The sequence below is a fragment of the Polypterus senegalus genome, chromosome 1 (genome assembly GCF_016835505.1).
Source record: "Polypterus senegalus isolate Bchr_013 chromosome 1, ASM1683550v1, whole genome shotgun sequence".
Lineage (NCBI taxonomy): Eukaryota > Metazoa > Chordata > Cladistia > Polypteriformes > Polypteridae > Polypterus > Polypterus senegalus.
This window is the reverse complement of record NC_053154.1, coordinates 158980738-159002159: the sequence shown is the minus strand read 5'-3', so window position 1 is coordinate 159002159 and position 21422 is coordinate 158980738. Positions and strand designations below refer to the sequence as shown.

General features: G+C 38.0%; 1 protein-coding gene across 2 annotated transcripts; it reads left to right on the top strand.

Moving 5' to 3' along the window:
* The first annotated feature begins 18077 nt into the window (after nucleotides 1-18077).
* On the top strand, nucleotides 18078-20913 carry rpl22l1 (ribosomal protein L22-like 1). Of its 2 annotated transcripts, none has more exons than XM_039761304.1 (4): nucleotides 18078-18180; nucleotides 18811-18912; nucleotides 19093-19214; nucleotides 20650-20913. In XM_039761304.1, the coding sequence occupies exons 1-4, from the start codon at nucleotides 18172-18174 to the stop codon at nucleotides 20792-20794; spliced, it is 378 nt and encodes a 125-aa protein (XP_039617238.1). In that variant the 5' UTR covers nucleotides 18078-18171; the 3' UTR covers nucleotides 20795-20913. The 2 variants fall into 2 exon arrangements, with proteins under 2 accessions (XP_039617238.1, XP_039617245.1); XM_039761311.1 differs by having other exon boundaries at nucleotides 19023-19214.
* Nucleotides 20914-21422: the final 509 nt, after the last annotated feature.

Here is a 21422-nt window from a genome sequence, read left to right as displayed (position 1 = left end):
GCAAGCTATTCCAGATTTTAGGTGCATACTGTAACAGCAGAAAGCTGACTCACCACTTTTTTTAAGTTTAGCTCTTGAAATTCTAAGCAGATACTCATTTGAAGATCTAAGGTTACAATTTGGAGTGTAAGGTGTAAGACATTCCAAAATATACTGTAAGATGGAGCGAGATTATTTAAGGCTTTGTAAACTATAAGCAGGATTTTAAAGTCAATTCTAAATGACACTAGTAACCAATGTAGTGACTTAAAAACTGGAGAGATGTGCTTGGATTTTCTTTTCCTAGTTATGATTCTAGCAGCTGCATTCTGCACAAGTTGCAATTGATTTATGTCTTTTTTGGGTAGTGCTGAAAGGAGAGCATTACAGTAATCTAGTCGGCTGAAAACAAAAGCGTGGATTAATTTCTCAGCATCTTGAAATGTTATAAGGGGTCTAACTTTTGCTGTATTTCTTAAGTGGAAAAATTCTGTCCTAGTAATCTGATTAATAGGTGATTTAAAATTCAGGTCAGAGTCAATAGTTACCCCTAAATTCTTTACCTCTGTCTTGACTTTTAATCCTAATGCATCTAGTTTATTTCTAATAACCTCATTATATCCATTATTGCCAATCACTAAAATTTCTGTTTTCTCTTTATTTAGTTTGAGAAAATTACTACTCATCCATTCAGAAACACAAGTAAGACATTGTGTCAGTGAATCAAGAGAGTCGGGGTTGTCAGGCACTATTGATAAGTACAGTTGTGTGTCATCAGCATAGCTATGGTAGCTCACGTTATGCTCCGAGATAATCTGATCTAACGGAAGCATGTAAATTGAGAAGAGCAGCGGACCCAGGATAGAACCTTGTGGAACACCATATAGGATATCATGTGTCTTTGAAGTATAATTTCCACAAATTACAAAGAATTTTCTACCTGTCAGGTAGGATTCAAACCAATTTAAGACACTGAAGACCAGAGAGGCCCACCCATTGACTAAGGTGATTTCTAAGAATATTGTGATCAATGGTATTGAATGCGGCACTCAGATTTAAGAGGATGAGAACAGATAAACGGCTTCTGTCTGCATTTAACTGCAAGTCATTTACTAATTTAACGAGTGCAGTTTCTGTACTGTGATTTGTTCTGAAACCCAACTGAAACTTATCAAGAATAGCATGTTTATTGAGGTGGTCATTTAGCTGCATAATGACTGCCTTCTCTAGAATTTTACTTAAGAAAGGCAGGTTAGAAATAGGTCTAAAATTTTCAAATTATTTTTTTTGATCAGGGGTTTAACTACAGCATTCGTAAGACAGTCGGGGAAGACCCCCGTATCTAATTACTTTTTTACTATGTCAAGAATACTATCAATTAGTTCACCTGATACTTTCTTGAAAAAACTTGTTGGTATTGGGTCAAGGACGCAGGTGGAGGGTCTCAGTTGAGAAATTATTTTATATGAATCAGGTAAATCTATCCTGGTACAAGAATTTAATTTGTTTAAAATGGAGTACCGGGTTTTAAGTGGTTCAGTATTGTGGAGATGTACTATATTATTTATAATATCATTAATTTTTTGATTAAAAAATACAGAAAAGGCCTCAAGTTTCACTGGAAGTTTTTTGGAGGCATTACATTGAGTGACCTGGATTTGGAAGACGATCAATTGTAGAGAATAAGACTCTGGGATTACTAGCATTGTTATTTATAATTCTAGAGAAATAGCAGCGCCTCTCAAGACGGACTATGTTGTTGTATTCTGTTGTTTTAACCTTCAATATTTCATAATGGACAGTCAGTTTAGTTTTTCTCCATTTATGCTCAGCTCTCCGGCATGTTCTCTTATGATCGGACACTCTTTGGGTCTTCCACGGTATAACAGTACTAGAAGATTTTTTAACTATCTTTTCAGGTGCGACTATGTCAGCAGTAGCATAAAATTTTCCACCTTACTATTTACATTATTCTCAATATTATAGTAAGCACTACAAAGGGACTGGTTGCTTAGAATGTTTGTAAATTTTGAAGCTGCTGATGAATCAAAGAAGCGTTTTTTAACAATATGCTTCTTGTGAATATTTTCTATCATTATTTCTATATTAAATAGTAACAGAAAATGGTCTGATAGGTGTTAATCCATCTGTAAGCTTAGAACACTAATTCTTCAAAACTTTTAAGGAACATTGAAATATCTTCATAGTACATGTTAAATTATTCTATCCATCCAGTGTCGCGCCAGTCCCAGCAAGAATACAGTGCGAGGCAGGAACAATCCGTGAATGGAGCGCCAGCTCCTTGCTAGCGCTGCAACACCGTGTCCTCATATGTTTATTTATTAACAATATAGATTATTTAAATTACGTTTTATTTTGCTGCAATTCATCTTAATGATATTGTCATCATATGTAAATATGCGCTTTATAAAGTGGCTCAGGTTGTGCAATATTATAACTGTATCATAAGTTTACAGTGAGGTAATAGATAGATAGATAGATAGAAAGATAGATAAGTACAAACAGTTCTACAAGGATGAAAGTTCTTGGGATGAAACTGTTTCTGAACTGCGAGGTCCATACAGGAAAGGCTCTGAAGCATTTGTTGCATGAGAGCAGTTCAAATAGACAGCATGGCGTAGGCAGCGTGTGCTAGATGCTGTATACCGATAATTCTCTTTCTGATCAGCTGCTGTAGATTTGTGATTCCCCACTCAGATACAGTGATATAAATACTCCGAGTGGTGCAGTGAGAGTATTATGGAAAAAGATGATCAGCTGTGGCAGCCCATACCGGGAGCAGCTGACAAAAGAAGAAGAAGGTGCAGCGAGAGTAACAACGCTAAAGCAGCTATGGTATTTAGAATAGTTTGACCATCCTGTGGACCATTATATTGTTACTGGTTAATTACAATCAGATGCATTAAACTGATAAACAATATGCAGTTAATTTCAGTGTATTTGATAAAGCCGCGTCAGGGATGTGGATCTAAAAAAGAAAGGGAAACCACACTGGAACAGTAGCACTGCTTTGACGCTGGGCGCCGCCAATCTGCAAAACCGAGCACAGAACTTGCGTACGCTAGGGTATGAGCTACTGTGGAAATGTGCGTGGCTTTACACCAAGTTTAAGTTTTATACATCGCGATTTGAGAGTAGAAACGTTCGTACATAACATTTTTGTGCATACGCACCATTTATAAATGAGGCCCCTAGATTATTAGAGCATCATTTTGCACATTGGGTTTTCAACAACTTTTCATCTATTACCTAATACCACTTAATCCAAATATTGGATCATCATTTTTCAAGCTCTCACTTTTTTTGTTTTTAGGATTGCACAGCCTTGCTTTCTTAATAGCTACACACTTTTTCCATAAATGCTCATTCATTTTGGGGAAATTAATGAAAAAAATACTCTGCCATCTGAAGATTCCAGGCAGTCTACCAGTTTCACTAAACTGTGAAAAAAAAATCATAATAATAAATATTTGCAAATGCTAACTATGACAAGACTTCTGTCATATCAGATGGAATACTTAGAGTAATGAAGGATAATCAGCAGATTGAAACTCTTCTTACTTATTTAGCAATGAAATATTTGGTAGGAAGCAACAGGAGCAATAATCAGTGCTGCTGCATCACAACTCCAAGGACCTGCATTTAAATTCCACACCTGTAGATTTCCTCTGGATACTTTGGTTTCCTTCACCATCCCAAACTGACCGAGTATGAATGTGCCATTTGTCAAATCCAAGGCTGGTTTCTGCCTTTTGCATGAGGCAGGCAGGAAAGGTTTCAGCTACCAGTGGCCCTCTAATTGCAGCAAGCTCAGCAAATTACAAAATGGCTAGTTGTTTTATAAAATGATCATAAAATGATGGAGCAAGACAAATTTTTGCATTTCAAAGTCACTGTTTTATTGCAAGGTTTAAATACTCTGATCTATATATTTCTAAATGTGATATAAGGGCTCACTGCTGCTACAGCCTTGCCTTGTCAGTCTCCAAAACACTAAACCTCCAACCATTCTCATTACCAGTGCAATCTAAACAACTAACAAGCAAAGTGCCCCCCCTCTCGATGGAGGTCACCTAATGTTCCTAACATGGTCGTTACAGTGGCCATTACCATCATGCAGCCCACCAGGGTGTCTTATGGCCCATCATATGCTTTGTGGTGTGAACCACTCACTGTTATAACCAGACTAAATATGTTATTAAAAAATGTTAATGATAATTCTCCCTGATTTTGAAAATAAGAAAGACACCCGGTAGTTAAATATATACAGTAATCACGGCACTGGAGAGTGCTGACGTGTTGCATGTTGATTAGTACATTTACTCTGAACGTATGAGAATAACGACCTTTTAAACTTAAAAACAACGCATTAACTACATGTGTATATTCTTTTGAGAAGAACATTAATACTGGGGACTAATCATATTTATAAAACATTCAAACCTTTATTTTCAAATCCCATTTCTCTTTATGTTTAACTTTCTGTGGGTTCTCTCTGTGAGTGCCATAAATATACATCACTTTATTCACCAAACTCCTTAAAGAACTGATAAAATGGAAAGTCCAAAAAGCTGTCTAAAACTGACAGGTTTAAACTTGATCTTTGGGAGGTGAAAAGTGAATCATGATGTAAAATAATCTTCTATCTCTTTTAATAAGATGCTTCTCAAAGAAAGAATAAAACAAATACTGTCCCACCATTATAGTAATATAACTCCTACTTCTAAAATCAAATTAAAAATATTAAAAAAAAAATAAAAAAACCTGAGAAAAGTGATATCTTAAAAAATGTATGCCAAGTTTACTTGTAATGTTGTTCCAACGCTGCTTTTGTTTCCAGATGACTCATTGTTGTTGTGAATTGTAGTTGTACCTCATGCTAGGAGCCATACCAGATAAGAGTATCGCCCAGTGCAGCCTGCCTCCATACTAGGGGCCAATCTGCTTATCTAAGGACATGTTTAAGAGACAATTCGCTTTCCCATTGTGGCACTACACAGTGAATTCAAAAGTAATTTATATTAACAATTTAGCCTAACTGAAAGTAACAAGTTTAAATCTGAAAGGAAAAAAGAATTGATTTGCAATCAAAATGTTATGCTTCACTTTGTATTTAATGAGTTCTCCATATATATATATACAGTATATATATATATACACAATATATATTAACTGCCTATGAAATACTGTTCTTTCTTATACAATATACTGTATATTGTATTTCTATTTAATATCATTATAATGTATTATACATTCTTGTTTTTTCATTAATATGCTGAATGAGTTAGTGAGAAAGTATTTCTTGAACTCTGCTAAGAAAAAACTACTGCATATTTCTAGCAAAAGAAGGTGAAGCTCCTAGACACTAATCAGTTTATTGTACCGTTCATTTTTCATTGTAAAAATGTTAACACATCTGTTGAAGCCTGGACATGCTGGAGAACCACATCTTGCTGCCTGCTCAGTCTCTGGATATTTGCTTGTGACACTCTGTAATCTTCCACACTCCAAGCTTCTGCTCTTACAGACAGCATTTGGTGAATATAGCAGCTGGAATACTGACAGCAGTTTGGCTAACTATTGTACTATTTATTTAGTAGAGAACTGGCAGACCTGGCCCAGGTGTCCTTTAGAGAGATAGTGTGCACCCATACAGTGGCGCGGGAGGAGATTCCAGACCAGATAGGTAGAAATAGGTAGGTCATGGTCACAAGGCGTAAGGTAAAGGGTTCATACTGTCCGGGGGAATCAACCCCAGAATTAGAAGTGTCAAACCGTTATCAGGTCCTTGCAGAGCTGGACAGTGTCTCTGATGATTCTGAGGTGGTAGGCAGGGACAAGGAGTTCCAACGGGCCACAGCACGGGGGAGAGTTGGTCCAGTTGTCATTGTCCATGTTGGAACAAATGACATACATAAAGGTAGACTGTCAGCTCTGTGATCCAGTTTCAAAGAGTAAGATGCCAGGCTGATGAGCAGAACTGATAAGTCCAGGTAAGATTGAGGAGATTGGAAGGCTTAACACATGACTCAAATCTTGGTGCAGGGTAGAAGGGTATAGGTTTATGGGGAATTGGGACTCCTTTTGGAACAGATGGGACCTGTTCCACCGTGACAGGTTACGTCTGAACCGGAGGGGCACCAATGTAATGGGGGGGCATATGAGTAGGCTAGTCAAAGATTGTTGAAACTAGGGAATGAAGGGGCAGGGAGTTTAGGACAGGCCATGTTTAAATCTATATATGGAGGAATAAACAATGGTGTAGAAATGGAAATGCATAGTAATGTAAATTAAAAGCCAACATTTAAATGTAGAACAAGTAACACATTACAAATAGCTTGCCTTCATGCTAGGAGTATCAAAAATAAGGTAACTTAGTTGGAGCTGTATGAAGCAGAGCATAATTTTTATTTTAAAGCAATAACGGAAACCTGGCTAAATAACAAAGATGGGGATGAGTGTAACATAGAGGGATACACATTTTTTAGGAAGGATAGACAGAACAGAAAAGGAGGTGTGGTTGCTGTTTATGTCAACCAGAATTTAAATGCAAATCCTCTTCAGTTGAACAATGAGCCCCATCTTAGTGAGGACATGTGGCTTCGCTTGGAAAACATTAGGGAAAGAGGAATTATTTTAGGAGTGTGTTATAGACCACCCAATTCAGACAGTAATTTCAACACACATCTTTTTAGTAATATCAAAAAGGCAAGTTTACAGGGAGATATTATAGATATTGTGGACTTTAATTATCCAAATATTAACCTTAACAGATAACCTTACAGATGGAGCAATACAAGAACAGGAGTTTTTAGAACTAATCAGTGACTGTTTTTTAACACAGAATGTTAAATCACCAACACGGGATGACGCCAAAGTGAATCATAGTGCATATGAGAATATGAGGGCAACCATTAAGAAGGATTTCAGGGAGGCTAAAAGACAGCTGGAGAGGAATATAGCAGGTAAGGCGAAAGAAGACCCTAAGAGATTGTTTCAGCAATTTAGAAGTAAAAGAACAGTCAATGAGGAGGTGAAGAGCATCAGAAATAGTAAAGGGGAATTAAAGATACAGACAGTGAAATAGAGGATGCCCTAAACCTGCATTTTTCTGAGGTCTGTACAAGTGAAGAAGTTGATAGCCTCCCAGACGTAAACAGGACTACTAAAGAGGTACTGAGGGATTAGGAAATTGTAGAGGGAGAAGTGCTGCTCAGATTAAATAAGATGAAACCAAACAAATTACCGAGTCCAGATAAGATTCCAAAGGACTGAAAAATGGCAAATATCATCCCATTATATAAAAAGAGTGACAGAGCAAATCCAAGCAACTATAAGCCAGTAAGCTTAACATACATCCCTGGAAAATTAATGGAATGAATTATTAAGAATAAGATTAAGCAACACTTAGCAAGAACAGGGTTTAGAAGGGGGAGATTGTGTTTTACTAACATGCTGGAATTCTATGACAAGGCAACAAAAGGATATGATCAAAGTGGAGCTTATGATATTATTTAGCTTGACTTTCAGAAAGCATTTGATAATGTGCCACATGAGAGGTGGGAGTTCAGGATAATGTTTTTTAATGGGTGCAGAATTGGCTCAGGCACAGGAAGCTAAGGGTGATGGTACGAGGAACCTCATCAGAAGTGGCCGATGTTAAGAGTGGTGATCCACAAGGGTCAGTGCTATTTAGATAGGAAAATAAGTAACAAGCTGGTTAAGTTTGCTGATGATACCAAGATAGGTGGATTGGCAGATAATTTGGAATCTGTTAAATCATTACAAAGGGACTTGGACAGCATATAGCCTTGGGCAGGTTTGTGGCAGATGAAATTGATTGTGAGTAAATGTAAAATAATACACATAGGAAGTAAAAACGTTAGGTTTGAATACAAATGGGCGGTCTGAAAATCGAGAGTACACCTTATGAGAAGGATTTAGGAGTCATAGTGGACTCTAGAACTAGAATTAGAAATGAAGAGTCTGGTGGTATGAGGCAACAGTTCATAACACCAGGCCCCCATGCCTCTCACCTTAAAAAAATAAATAAAATAACAACTTTTTGGGGGCATACCTGCCAGAATGTATAAGCTGCTCCTTTTCTCAAATTTCTCAAGCTATCGTAATTCATAACATAACATAACCCAAATGAAGGGTCCTAGGGAGCTGGAGCCTATACAAGCAGCATCAGTTGCAGGGTAGACATTCATCCTGCACAAAGACACGCTCCCACAGGGCTAACTAGGAACATGCTCAGAAAGTGGAAGGAAACCTGCAAATTGTGACTGGAATGTGCAAATTCAATAAGTATGCCATAATTTATAATGGGAGAAAGCTCTGTAATTCAGTTATATTGAAAAAAAAAATACTTTTCACACCATCTTATAAGAGGTGTGACAGGATACCATAAATACATTTTCAAACCAATGGAATCGGACTCTCAGTTATGGGATGTCAGTCTATCTTGCCAATCCTTTACAGTGCCCACTCCTGCACACTCCCACATTCACTCACACTTGGGCCAAATACAAGAAGTAACACACTTCTGTTTTTGCCTTTTCTTAAATAGAGATTACAAGTGAAGAAGGTACAGTCCAGGAAATAGTTTAAAATTGCATTAAGATGCAGAGGTACAGGTATGGAGATTGTTCAATTTGTACCTATTGCCATGAGAACAGGCTTTTGTTTCTAAGTAACGTGGATCAGAAAAAATAGCAAATTGGATTAAAATAATATCTGACTATACATGGAGTAGACATTGCTGTCTTTTCTTCATCTTAATTTACACTTCAATGTCTTTACTTATCCCTTTTCAGGATCAAAGCTTTTGTAAAAATAAAAGAAAAAAAATGTTGTGGGATATTTCTGTCCATGTTATTGTGTTACTTGAGTACAACCTTTGTTGCTGTGGGCCAAAAGTATCAATAAGTAATTTCTACTCAGGGTTCCATAGTGGTCCTTCTCTCTCTCTCTCTCTCAAACACACACACACACACACACACTCCTTCCCCTCAGGTTGCCAAACTGTTGTGTGTCAGTTCTGAGAAGAGGAGTTTGTTCCTGGCCAATCAGATATCCTCAGAGGTGGGTGGGTCCTCCTTAAAAAGAAAACACAGATCAAGACTTGGTTAAAATTCACAATGACCACCCCTGCCAGTGTCCCTCTCTTATCCCTTCCATGTAACAGTGTGCTGCAAGTCACATTTATGACACCTTACTTAAAAACAGATGTAAATGTTTTGCTAGAGCCATGGCCTTTCTGTGCAGCTAGGCCTTTAAGGTCTGTTTAGCTTAATATGCCATTAGTGAAGGTGGTGCTCCTAACACTTTGATTCTGGAAATGCATTCACTATTCATATAGTCACACATATAAGAAACTAAGATACATGTTTTATCTTTATTTTATGTATAATTATTATAATTATTAATTATTATTATTATTAATTATTATTATTATATGTTCTATTTCACAACAACCTTGTACTGATATTTTAAAATATATTGTGCAACTAACAATCAAAAAGGTTCCAACTGGTTTTACACTGAAATACAATTCTCATTTTAAACAACAAAACTAGCACCTGGATTGCAGGCCTGGCATACTGACTGTGGTCTGCGCTGTGGTTCTTGACAGTGTTATTTAGTTGCCTCCCATTCCTAATTGCTTTGTTCTGACTCATCTCATCCGGAAGTGTAAAGCTGAGTAGACTTGTTTTTAAAAGCTGTACAAACCATTGCCTTGTCTGTAATATTCTTTAATTAATAATAATAAAAAAATTCCCCGAGGAGGAAGCTGCCCAATATGACCTCCTTAGGACCGAGACTCCGCATTAAGCATCTCAGGACCTTAGTATACCACCCCCAGACAGACGGCTTGGTGGAACCCTTTAACCAGACCCTGAAACAGATGCTCCGCAAGGTAGTCAGCATGGACGGTAGGAACTGGGACCAACTTTTACCACTGGTGCTTTTCGCGTACCGGGAGGTGCCACAAGCCTCTGCTGGGTTCTCCCCCTTTGAACTCCTGTACGGACGCCAACCCCAGGGCATATTAGATGTCTTAAAAGAAGGTAGGGAAGGGGAGGCGCTTCCCTCCACCAACATCCTAGAACATATCGCACAGTTATGCGATAGATTGGAAAAAATACGGCCCCTCCTAAACGAACATATGTCCAGGGCTCAAGCAGCGCAAGCCCGGAATTACAATAGGAATTCCTCTCTATGTGAGTTCCACCCAGGGGATCGCGTAATGGTGCTTGTGCCCACTTCCCACTCTAAATTGTTGGCCCATTGGCAGGGTCCATATGAGGTTAAAGAGAGAAAAGGGCTCGTTGACTATTTGGTTCTCCAACCGAATCGTCGACTGAGCGAGAGGGTCTACCACGTGAACCTGCTTAAACTCTGGAGGGATAGGGAGGACCCAGACCTCTCTGGAGTGACCCTGTCCCTTTTTTGCGAGAAAATCGACCTTAACCTTGGCCCCAATTTGAATCCCCACCAGAGACAGGAGCTTGAAGGAGCCATCCAGTTGGTCCCAGAAGTGGTCAGTGAAGTACCAGGCCGGACGGCGCTGATTCAGCACGACATTGTAACAGACCTGGGGGTGGTAGTCAGGGTGCGACCCTATCGCCTCCCGGAGGTGAAACGTGCTGAGGTGGAGCTAGAGGTACAATGTATGTTGCACATGGACGTCATCGAAGAAAGCCTTAGCCCCTGGTCCAGTCCTATCCTCATGTCCAAGCCGAACGGCTCCTGGAGGTTCTGTAATGACTTCAGATGTCTCAATCAGGTCTCCAAGTTTGATGCCTATCCCATGCCCCGCGTGGATGAACTCCTCGAGAGGCTGGGGATGGCCAGGTATTTGACTACTCTTGACATTACAAAGGGATACTGGCAAATTCCCTTAACGGCATCCGCAAAAGAGAAAACAGCTTCTAGCACCCCTAGCGGGCACTGGCAGTACAAGATACTTCCATTTGGGCTGCAGGGGGCACCAGCGACTTTCCAGCATCTGGTAGAGTGCTACGGCCCCACCAGTCCTACTGTGCCACGTACCTGGATGATGTGGTCATCTTCTCTGGCACCTGGGAGGAACATGTGGTGCAGGTATACGCCATCCTCCTGGCGCTAGCGAAAGCCGGGCTTCGTATTAACCCCCGGAAGTGTTTTTTTAGGTTGAGCGAAGCCAAATATTTGGGCTACCTGGTGGGAGGAGGACTGGTGAAACCACAGTGCTCAAAGATCAAAGACATCCTCGAATGGCCCTGTCTGATAGTCAAGAAGCAGGTGCAAGCCTTCTTGAGTCTAGCAAGTTACTATCACTGGTTTGCACCCTGCTCCTCCGAGAGGGACGCACCCTTGACCGACCTGACAAAGAAACGGGCCCCTTTCCATGTGGTGTGGAATAGTGTGACGGAACGGGCATTCAGTGACCTAAAGTTGGCCCTGACAACGGCACCTGTTTTGAGAACCCCTGATTTTACTCTCCCTTTTCTCCTCCAGACCGATGCTTCGGACACAGGTCTTGGTGCCATGTTGAGCCAGAGCATCGATGGTGTCGAGCACCCCGTGATATACCTCAGCCAGAAACTGTTGGACTGGAAGACACGGTATGCAGCAGTGGAACAAGAAGCCCTGGCCATCAAGTGGCTGGTAACGTACCTGCGGTACTACATGTTGGGCCGGGAGATCACACTGGTGACGGACCATGCCGCCCTCCAGAGGATGGCCCTACACCGAGAGTCGAATCCACGGGTCACCAGGTGATTTTTGGACTTGCAGCCCTACAAGTTCACTGTCACTTATCGCCGGGGTAACCTCCAGACCAACGCTGATGCCCTCTCCCACGTACACGACCTCTCGGTTCGGGCCGCCTGACCTGACGGGTATGGACTGAAGGGGGATTCATGTCACCCACGAGCGCAAAGGCAGGGTGCTAACCTCTCTCTCTCTTTTCTCATAGAAAGGACGAAGTACAGCCGCCATGATCCATTCCGCATAAACAAAGCACCATCACTTCTGGTTTCCTTTCTTCCCTTTGGTCCCCTGTTGATGACGTCCAATACCCATCCACCACCACACCTTCCCAGCATTCCCCATCCCTAATTTCCGGTCCAGCTCTCTATAATGTCCATGCAACCATCCCTGTTTGTCTAATGCATTTCTCTGTTTTGTTTGGAGATTTTGGAAAACCTTTTTGTTACAGTATATGGGGCCTAAAAACCCACAAATCTTTATGACTTGTTTCATTATTACAATAGATACACACACTTCCACAGGGACAACTTAGTGTCATTCAGTTAACCTAACCTGCACTCATTTGCAGCATAGGAGGAAATAATAGTTCTGGGTAAAGAACCCACACAGATGCAGGGGAAAAATATGCAGACTCTACAAATTGACTGACAAGATTAGTAATTTTCTCCAAGCATGCCAGTTTTCCACTGACATCCCAATAATAGGCTTGTTGTGTTAATTGCTAATTATAAATTGACCTCCTCATATGTGCATGCGGGTGAAAGCTTAAGTGTGCATGGCTATGGTCTGGCACCCTACACTGGTCAGTCTCTGCCTTGAGCCTAGTGCTGCTAGGCCAGGTTTTCCTCCATAAGTATGAACTGCAAGTTTTATACTGGATAAATGACTAAGTTTTATTCTGACAAAACACCTGAAATACTATAGAACTACAGTAAGTAGCAGAAGGTGAGCTTAAAACATGCACAGAGATACAGGGGGATGAGCCTGCATGATGCAATGCCAGCTCATTTAGCAAAGAACAGGAGGGAACTGGTAAAAATTTTAGGATCCCAAGAGAAGAATGCCAGGAAAATGAGTCAGCAGTGCATGTGCTTAATGGGAGTGTCACAACCCAAGATGTATGGGAAAAAGGGAGGAATAAAATGGAACATATGGCTTTAGAAAAACTCACAAAATAGACAGTAATTGTTAGGAGGGAGAAAAAACAGATTATAGCAGAGAGTAGAAAAAAGAAAATGGATGATGGTGAAAGTACATTTGTAATAACAAGTGCATATAATGGGCAAGAAATAACCTGATAATAAGAAGAAAAGAGACAACAGTGGATGCAATTAACCAACATTAAAGATTTGAAAATAAAAGGAAGGAAGAAATGAAAACCTTGAAAGAAGAGTAGAGGTCAACAGACAACATTATGAAAATTGGACTGAAGAAAATAAATAATTATGGATGGAGATTGACTGTCAGGCCAATGAACTGAAGAAAAGAAAATGGACCTGAGGATTGTTTATACTCATAGCAATATGGTATGATGTTCATTATTGGATAATATACGTTTTTTATCACATGCATGGAGTACAGTGATATTCTTACTTGCATGCACTCATCAACATGCAACACATAAGGCAATTTGGTGCACCTAATCCTTAAAAATGCAAAATTTTATAGACATCTGTTAACAAGAAAAATAGAGAAATGAAAGAGAACTAGCAAAGAATTGTAATTGGTCTAGTACTTACTGTCAAAAACATTTATATTTTAGGAAAATCAATGTGAGGTTTTAAAATGTACTGTTAGGAAAAGTCAGTATTTTTGTACACTGATTAAACAAGAATCAAAACACTCGTTGTTTGACTGAAATTTTTACTTTCATTGAAGTACAAAATAAACTAATGAGAATAACAGATAAATCTAAAAAGTACAACTACAAAACCAAGGAAACAATAATAACTATGAAAATTAACATTAATCTTCTTGCAGAGATGACTTTTACAGCTTACAGGCCTCTGAACATGCAGTTGCTGGATGTTACCCCACTCCTGCTAAAGGGTCTGACAAAGTTGCTGGCCATTATCAGGCAGTGTCTCATCTTTAGATGTTGCCATCCAGAGTATTCCAAAGATGCTCTGTGGGAGTTAAGTTTGGGAAAGAAAGCAGGCCAAAGCTGCACCCACACACTTGCATTTCTCAAAACAATTGTGACCACAACAGCTGTATGTGTCCTGCAATTGTTCTGCAGTAAGGTCAGGTTTGAATGGTTCATAAACAGAATAATTTTGCTGCACAATCCCCACTTAACAATGTACCCCACTGAATGGACTAGAGTGACAATCCATAGAAAAGCCCACTCTCACACATTACCAGATTTACACACTCACACACTTAATCGAATGTTCCATTGTTTGGCAATATGTAAGGAAAACTCATGGCATTGAGGGAATATGAAACCTTCACACACCCAAAAACCAGATACTGATTTTGAACTCAATAGATTGGATCTATGAGGCAGAACTACTAACGAATGTGCAAACAGACCTCCCTAATGCTATTTTATGTATGATTTTTAAATCTATATATTGCAGCAAAACTCATTCCCATTGTAATGTAGTAGGCAACTCAAGATTCCTTCAAAAGAGCAAAATGAGACGATGAATTAGTTGCATAGTAATTGTTATCAGACCAGAGTGCTCATAGCAAAATGATACTGCCTGTGGTATTGCTCTGAAAAGAGCTCTTATATATGTGGGAAAGAACCTGACAGCTCAATAAATACACAAAATATATCAAAGGAGATAACCAGGGCATATGACCAAGGTAAACAAATGCAAGAAGGCATCTCTGACATGTAGGGTCTAATGCCAGATGAATTTTTTGACAATGTAAGTTGAGAGATTTTCATAGATATAAAAAATAAAATTATCATTTAAAAATATATTTAGTGATTTCTGCGTTATTTTGCATATTAACTGTCTATGGAATACTCCACCACATTTTATGTCGAGTTTTAGAGGGTCAATATGGTCACATGTACAAAGGACAGGGAAATTATTACTTGCATGTGCTGCCTACATACAATAGAATGCCACTCTCCAGTGCAATGATTAACAACTTATTATCACCTTACCCAGAAACTTCTGTCTTCCTCGCCTTAAACCTTCGGCCCCACTTATTTAAAATACTACCTTAGATGAAAAAATCTCAGAATAATATGTTGTTGTGTACAGGGTGGTCCAGATCTAATCATGCAACTCTTAATGCAATGCAGGAAAACAATACAATTTCGGGTGATTGGCGCTACCAGTACGGTCAAACATTTCGTTGATTTGGGAGATCGTGTACCTATGCACCGCAGGCGGTTTAAATTACTCTAATATCCAGCGTTGCACGTTGTTATAGCGTAATGAAAATTGTATAATTAGATCTGGGCCACCCTATACATGTGCCATTATATAAAATATTTAAATATGTACAGGTGCTGGTCATAACATTAGAATATCATGACAAAGTTGATTTATTTCAGTAATTCCATTCAAAAAGTGAAACTTACATATTAGATTCATTCATTACACACAGACTGATGTATTTCAAATGTTTATTTCTTTTAATTTTGATGATTATAACTGAGAACTAATGAAAGTCCCAAATTCAGTATCTCGGAAAATTTGAATATTGTGAAAAGGTTCAATATTGAAGACACCTGGTGCCACACTCTAATCAGCTAATTAACTCAAAACACCTGCAAAGGCCTTTAAATGGTCTCTCAGTCTAGTTCTGTAGGCTACACAATCATGGGGAAGACTGCTGACTTGACAGTTGTCCAAAAGACGACCATTGACACCTTGCACAAGGAGGGCAAGACACAAAAGGTCATTGCTAAAGAGGCTGGCTGCTCACAGGGCTCTGTGTCCAAGCACATTAATAGAGAGGTGAAGGGAAGGACAAGATGTGGTAGAAAAAAGTGTACAAGCAATAGGGATAACCGCACCCTGGACAGGATTGTGAAACAAAACCCATTCAAAACTGTGGGGGAGATTCACAAAGAGTGGACTGCAGCTGGAGTCAGTGCTTCAAGAACCACCACACACAGACGTATGCAAGACATGGGTTTCAGCTGTCGCATTCCTTGTGTCAAGCCACTCTTGAACAAGAGACAGCGTCAGAAGCATCTCGCCTGGGCTAAAGACAAAACTGCTGCTGAGTGGTCCAAAGTTATGTTCTCTGATGAAAGTAAATTTTGCATTTCCTTTGGAAATCAAGGTCCCAGAGTCTGGAGGAAGAGAGGAGAGGCACAGAATCCACGTTGCTTGAGGTCCAGTGTAAAGTTTCCACAGTCAGTGATGGTTTGGGGTGCCATGTCATCTGCTGTTGTTGGTCCATTGTGTTTTCTGAAGTCCAAAGTCAATGCAGCCGTCTACCAGGAAGTTTTAGAGCACTTCATGCTTCCTGCTGCTGACGAACTTTATGGAGATGCAGATTTCATTTTCCAACAGGACCTGGCACCTGCACAAAGTGCCAAAACTACCAGTACCTGGTTTAAGGACCATGGTATCCCTGTTCTTGATTGGCCAGCAAACTCGCCTGACCTTAACCCCATAGAAAATCTATGGGGTATTGTGAAGAGGAAGATGCAATACGCCAGACCCAACAATTCAGAAGAGCTGAAGGCCACTATCAGAGCAACATGGGCTCTCATAACACCTGAGCAGTGCCACAGACTGATCGACTCCATGCCACGCCGCATTGCTGCAGTAATCCAGGCCAAAGGAGCCCCAACTAAATATTGAGTGCTGTACATGCTCATACTTTTCCTGTTCATACCTTTCAGTTGGCCAACATTTCTAAAAATCCTTTTTTTGCATTGGTCTTAATTGATATTCTAATTTCCTGAGATACTGAATTTGGGACTTTCATTAGTTGTCAGTTATAATCATCAAAATTAAAAGAAATAAACATTTGAAATACATCAGTCTGTGTGTAATGAATGAATCTAATATACAAGTTTCACTTTTTGAATGGAATTACTGAAATAAATCAACTTTGTCATGATATTCTAATTTTATGACCAGCACCTGTATTTTGAAAGTAATTTTCCATAGTTAATATAATAATAAAAACTGAAGTTGGATACATGCATAACTTTAGGAAACTCTGCATACATGTTGAGCATATTCAGGTTCTACATGGAAGGCACACTAAACTAATACTGTTCCATCACTCTGGTTAATTCCATTTCAGAGTTTTTGACGTTTCAGAGCAACAGAAGACACAAAACAGGAAACAGTCCTGGTCAGAGAACCAATATATCAGAGGACCTAGTTAAATTTCAAATAATTAATTTTATTATTACACCCATAGTGCAATACAAAAAAAAAGTGCACACCATGTGGAAACACAAAACCGCATCATCACTGCAATGCATTGTAAAATGAGACAAGTGTAGCACATAGAGATCACAAAACTGAGCAATATGTGTAAACCACAGCAACAATTTTCAGTAACTATACAATAATATAGGTATTAGGTAAAAATATCAAATACAAATATAACAGCATGTAAGAGATGATATAAGCAACTAACGCTATGAACATATGCATTTATACTCAATGATGAGCACTATGAACTCAAGGACATGCAAAAGTTGATACATTTGAAGTACAGTGAAGCAAAGAGTGAAATTGTTAAGATTCCTGTTAAGACGATAAATCGTTGCAAGAATAACAAAGGGGCTTTTCAAGGAAACATGGTATGGGAATAACACGCTATCGATTAAACATTCAAGAACAACAGACTATCACGAAACTATTTCTAAAACTATAAGCTGACCGAAAGTGTTGAAAGTTGTTTTTTTTTTTCCAAAACCGAATAGTTTGAACTTAACTGCATTAATATTGCAACTAACAAGACCATGCACTTGATAATGAATTTACGATACAAAGAAAAATACACTGCATGGTGAAAGAACAAGGTACAAGATTACATATTCTAACAATGTACTACCTGGAAAACAAGAACACGCCCATCAGTAAAATACAAGCAAACTGATGATTTTTAAAATGCTAAGAATAAAATGTAATTTGCGCTTCTTTTGTAATATAGTATCCGAAGACCTTCGGCGTGAGTTTTTAAATTTTTTGATCAAAACATTGTGTTGTAAAATATACTTCATTAAATTATTTATGTCATTTATTACGTTTGACAACTGCAGTAGCGTCTCACAATTGTTCGACAAGGCACTAATGAAACAGCACGCTACTAAAAGAACGGGTATCTCAAGTTTCAAACGTGAACCACGCGGTAGCACAGACTAATTAGCAACACCCCTACGTTTACCGCCTCCATTGTGGCGTCACGCGAAGCTAGAATACCCCCGTGACTACAACGTCATTTCCTTTTCAGCTGCGGCAGTGTAAAATGGCGCCGGTAAGATTACATTGGCTGTAAAATAACCCTAAATTTCTTATTATATCCCAGTAAATAGGGGCTAAAATTAAAACTTTGTGTTGTAAAACGTTATGTTTAACGTTTTTCTTTTTCTGTATTTGTTGGTACCCATGTGTTGGCTGTAAAACCTCATGCAAATTAGACTACTGTGTACATCCACGTGTTACTTACTCGTCCCATCGGTGTCCTTTAAAGTCATTCTAAAGATTATACTGTACTGTTGCTCCCGCGACCAGTACCTGGCTTTGGCATTTGCGCATTTATTTAATCATTTTACGAGTAAGACCCATCAAGGCGGATAATAATATGAATGAGTTAATGCTGTAATAATGGGCCTCAGAACCAGTTGTTCTGAACGTCCGGTGAATTCATCATATAAAGTAAAAACGTAATCATTGAGTTTTATATTTTAATATTGTTAAATGTCATATGTTTGTAAAAATCGGTGCCAGCACAAATGACGGACGGTGCAGTTTATACTTGCTGTGCATTGTGATGTTCATTTGGGGATTTCAAGTTATGCCATTTCAGTGTGTTTTTGTTATGTCACATCGACATTGCTCGGAATTTTGGTTGGCTTTGTAACCGTTTTTCATTATATTTAATCAGAAACGTGTAGTCACAGTCGGCAAAGAAAAGAAAAAGTCATGGAAATTTATGCTGGACCTCGCACATCCTGTGGAAGATGGAATACTTGATTCGGCAAACTTTGTAAGTTTTACCGTTTAATAAAATGCCAAAGTTTGAATTTTTTCAAGAGTTGACGGTGATTTGATAGGGCACCTGAAATAAACTATTCCTAATGTGACTTATATAACTAGGGTTCCCTTCCCTGGTTGTAGCCTAGGGCCTCCTTCCCTAGTGTTCTTTCATTTTTGTGTTTTTGAGCAGGAGACATTTCTTAAAGAGAGAGTCAAGGTTAATGGAAAAACAGGAAACCTTGGAAATACTGTCCAGATTACCCGTCTGAAAAACAAGATTACAGTTACTTCTGAAAAACAGTTTTCTAAGAGGTGGGTGTTTACAAAAAGTGTTTTTTATATGCAAGCCATGTAGATCTGCTTTATTTGTTTCCTGTTATTTCTCTCGAGTTCTTAAGATGTCCTCGTAGAGCAGTGTGGTCATTAAGTTAGTTTATGTGGTGAAACCCGGTCTTATTATTATACATTGATCAAATATTAGTACAGAATCGTATACTTTTTACATTAGTAGAGCCACATTAGACATTAATGTATGAATGATCTTGCTTGCTTACAAGATTTTTATAAAGAATATTAAATCAAAACCCCCAGTAAACGCAAATATAGATTTTTTTTATTTAGACATTGTATATTAGTAATACTGTAAATCTGCAGTGAATTAAAGTTTTGATAAATGGCCAAAAGCCAGTGATTAAATTCATTTGCCACAACCACGACTCTACCAAGACCTCATCTGTTGCTTCCGTGAGTTTTTGGAGAGAACATAAACATTATTTTGTTACATGTATTTGTTCCATAAAGTGGCTAGCAGTGTTAATAACCGTTTGTCAAATAATGTTAGTTAAAAAAAAAATAAAAGCAGTATGACACTTAAACACTTTGGCTTTGGGCAGTTTCATCTAACCTTTGGTTTAGTTAAAGAAAATGATATACGGTAATATTTATAGTATTGTTTAAATGTCCAGTTTTAAATGTTTAGCATATATTATGGTATTTTGACAAACTTAATGTCTTATTCGGATTACATTTTTTTCCTGTACTATACTTTCATACTGTGTATTAACTTTTTTTTTTATTATAGATTTTTACTAATAAAAAGCACAGTTGTGTGGCAGTGGAGCTGTGAATAATTTTTAAATAAGCAAAATCACATTTTAAATAAATGTGTGTGATTTTTTTTTTTTAAATGCATATAACCCTGTACATTAAAACTGCGTATTTTATTCATAAAAGGCAGTGCAAAAATAATTTAAATACAGAGCTCCATTTACAAAGTTTTCAGTTTAACAGTTGGTTGGTATTATAATCAAATTAACCTATAGTACATTTTCTTTCTATCAGTTTACAATAAACAAATTCTTCATTGTATGAACTTATGTAGCTTTTCTTGAACAGACTATGTAATTTAAAAAGAGTGAGAAAATGATACATTTTGTTGTTGCATTTGCTTTTTTTGGGTAATGATACCAGCTGCATGTTCATCCCTGTCAAGAGTGATGTCTAAAGAAATTATTGTGCTCTCATTGTTAAACAACCAAGTTCCTGACTCCATGGTTTGTAGTGAATAACAATAATCAGATGTGCACATATGATAGAAGATTTCTCATTTTGCACTACTGCATTGTCATCTGAATAGATCCAATTCGTACTAGAATAACACAACCATGGAGCTGTGATGTGGTGCTGTAACGATACAACTGTCACTACTTTTGCCTTTAACCATATCTGTACATATTTTTAATGATAGGTACCTAAAATACTTGACAAAGAAGTACTTAAAGAAGAACAAACTGAGAGACTGGTTGCGTGTGGTGGCTTCTGACAAGGAGAGTTACGAGCTTCGTTACTTCCAGATAAGCCAGGAAGATGAAGAATCAGAAAATGAAGATTAGAGTTTTTAGCAGCACAATTTTGCCCAAGTGTACAAATGTCGTATATCATCATTTGTTACTCATTGTATATAATATGCATATATATATATATAATTAATGAATAAATGGTTGTACACACAGTTTCATTGTGTATTTTTCTTAGCATTCCTGGAGCAGAAATGTTGAATCAAATATTAATGATATTAATGGGTTAAAATCTGGCCAGAGGTTGAAAGTTATGAATTTTGAGCAAAGTTATTTGTAATTCTGTTGAATGTGACAGCTGATCATTAGAAATGAGAAGAATGTGAAAATGTGTGAGCGATGGACTGATAAAGTGAGGCTTTTATATTTACCTAAAATGTTTTTGGATCAGTAGTTGAATTAGTGTGTGCAGTTGAGTAGATGAGTTCCTAGTTTAAATTCAAATACAAGTAGACCAAGCATGTTTTATTAAATTGGCCAATTTATATATATGTGTGTGTGTGTATGTATATATATATATATATACCTGTATATATATATATATATATATATATATATATATATATATATATATATATATATATATATATATATATATATATATATATATATATATACCTGTATATAATTTGTATGTGTGTATGTAATATAAATTATAATTAGG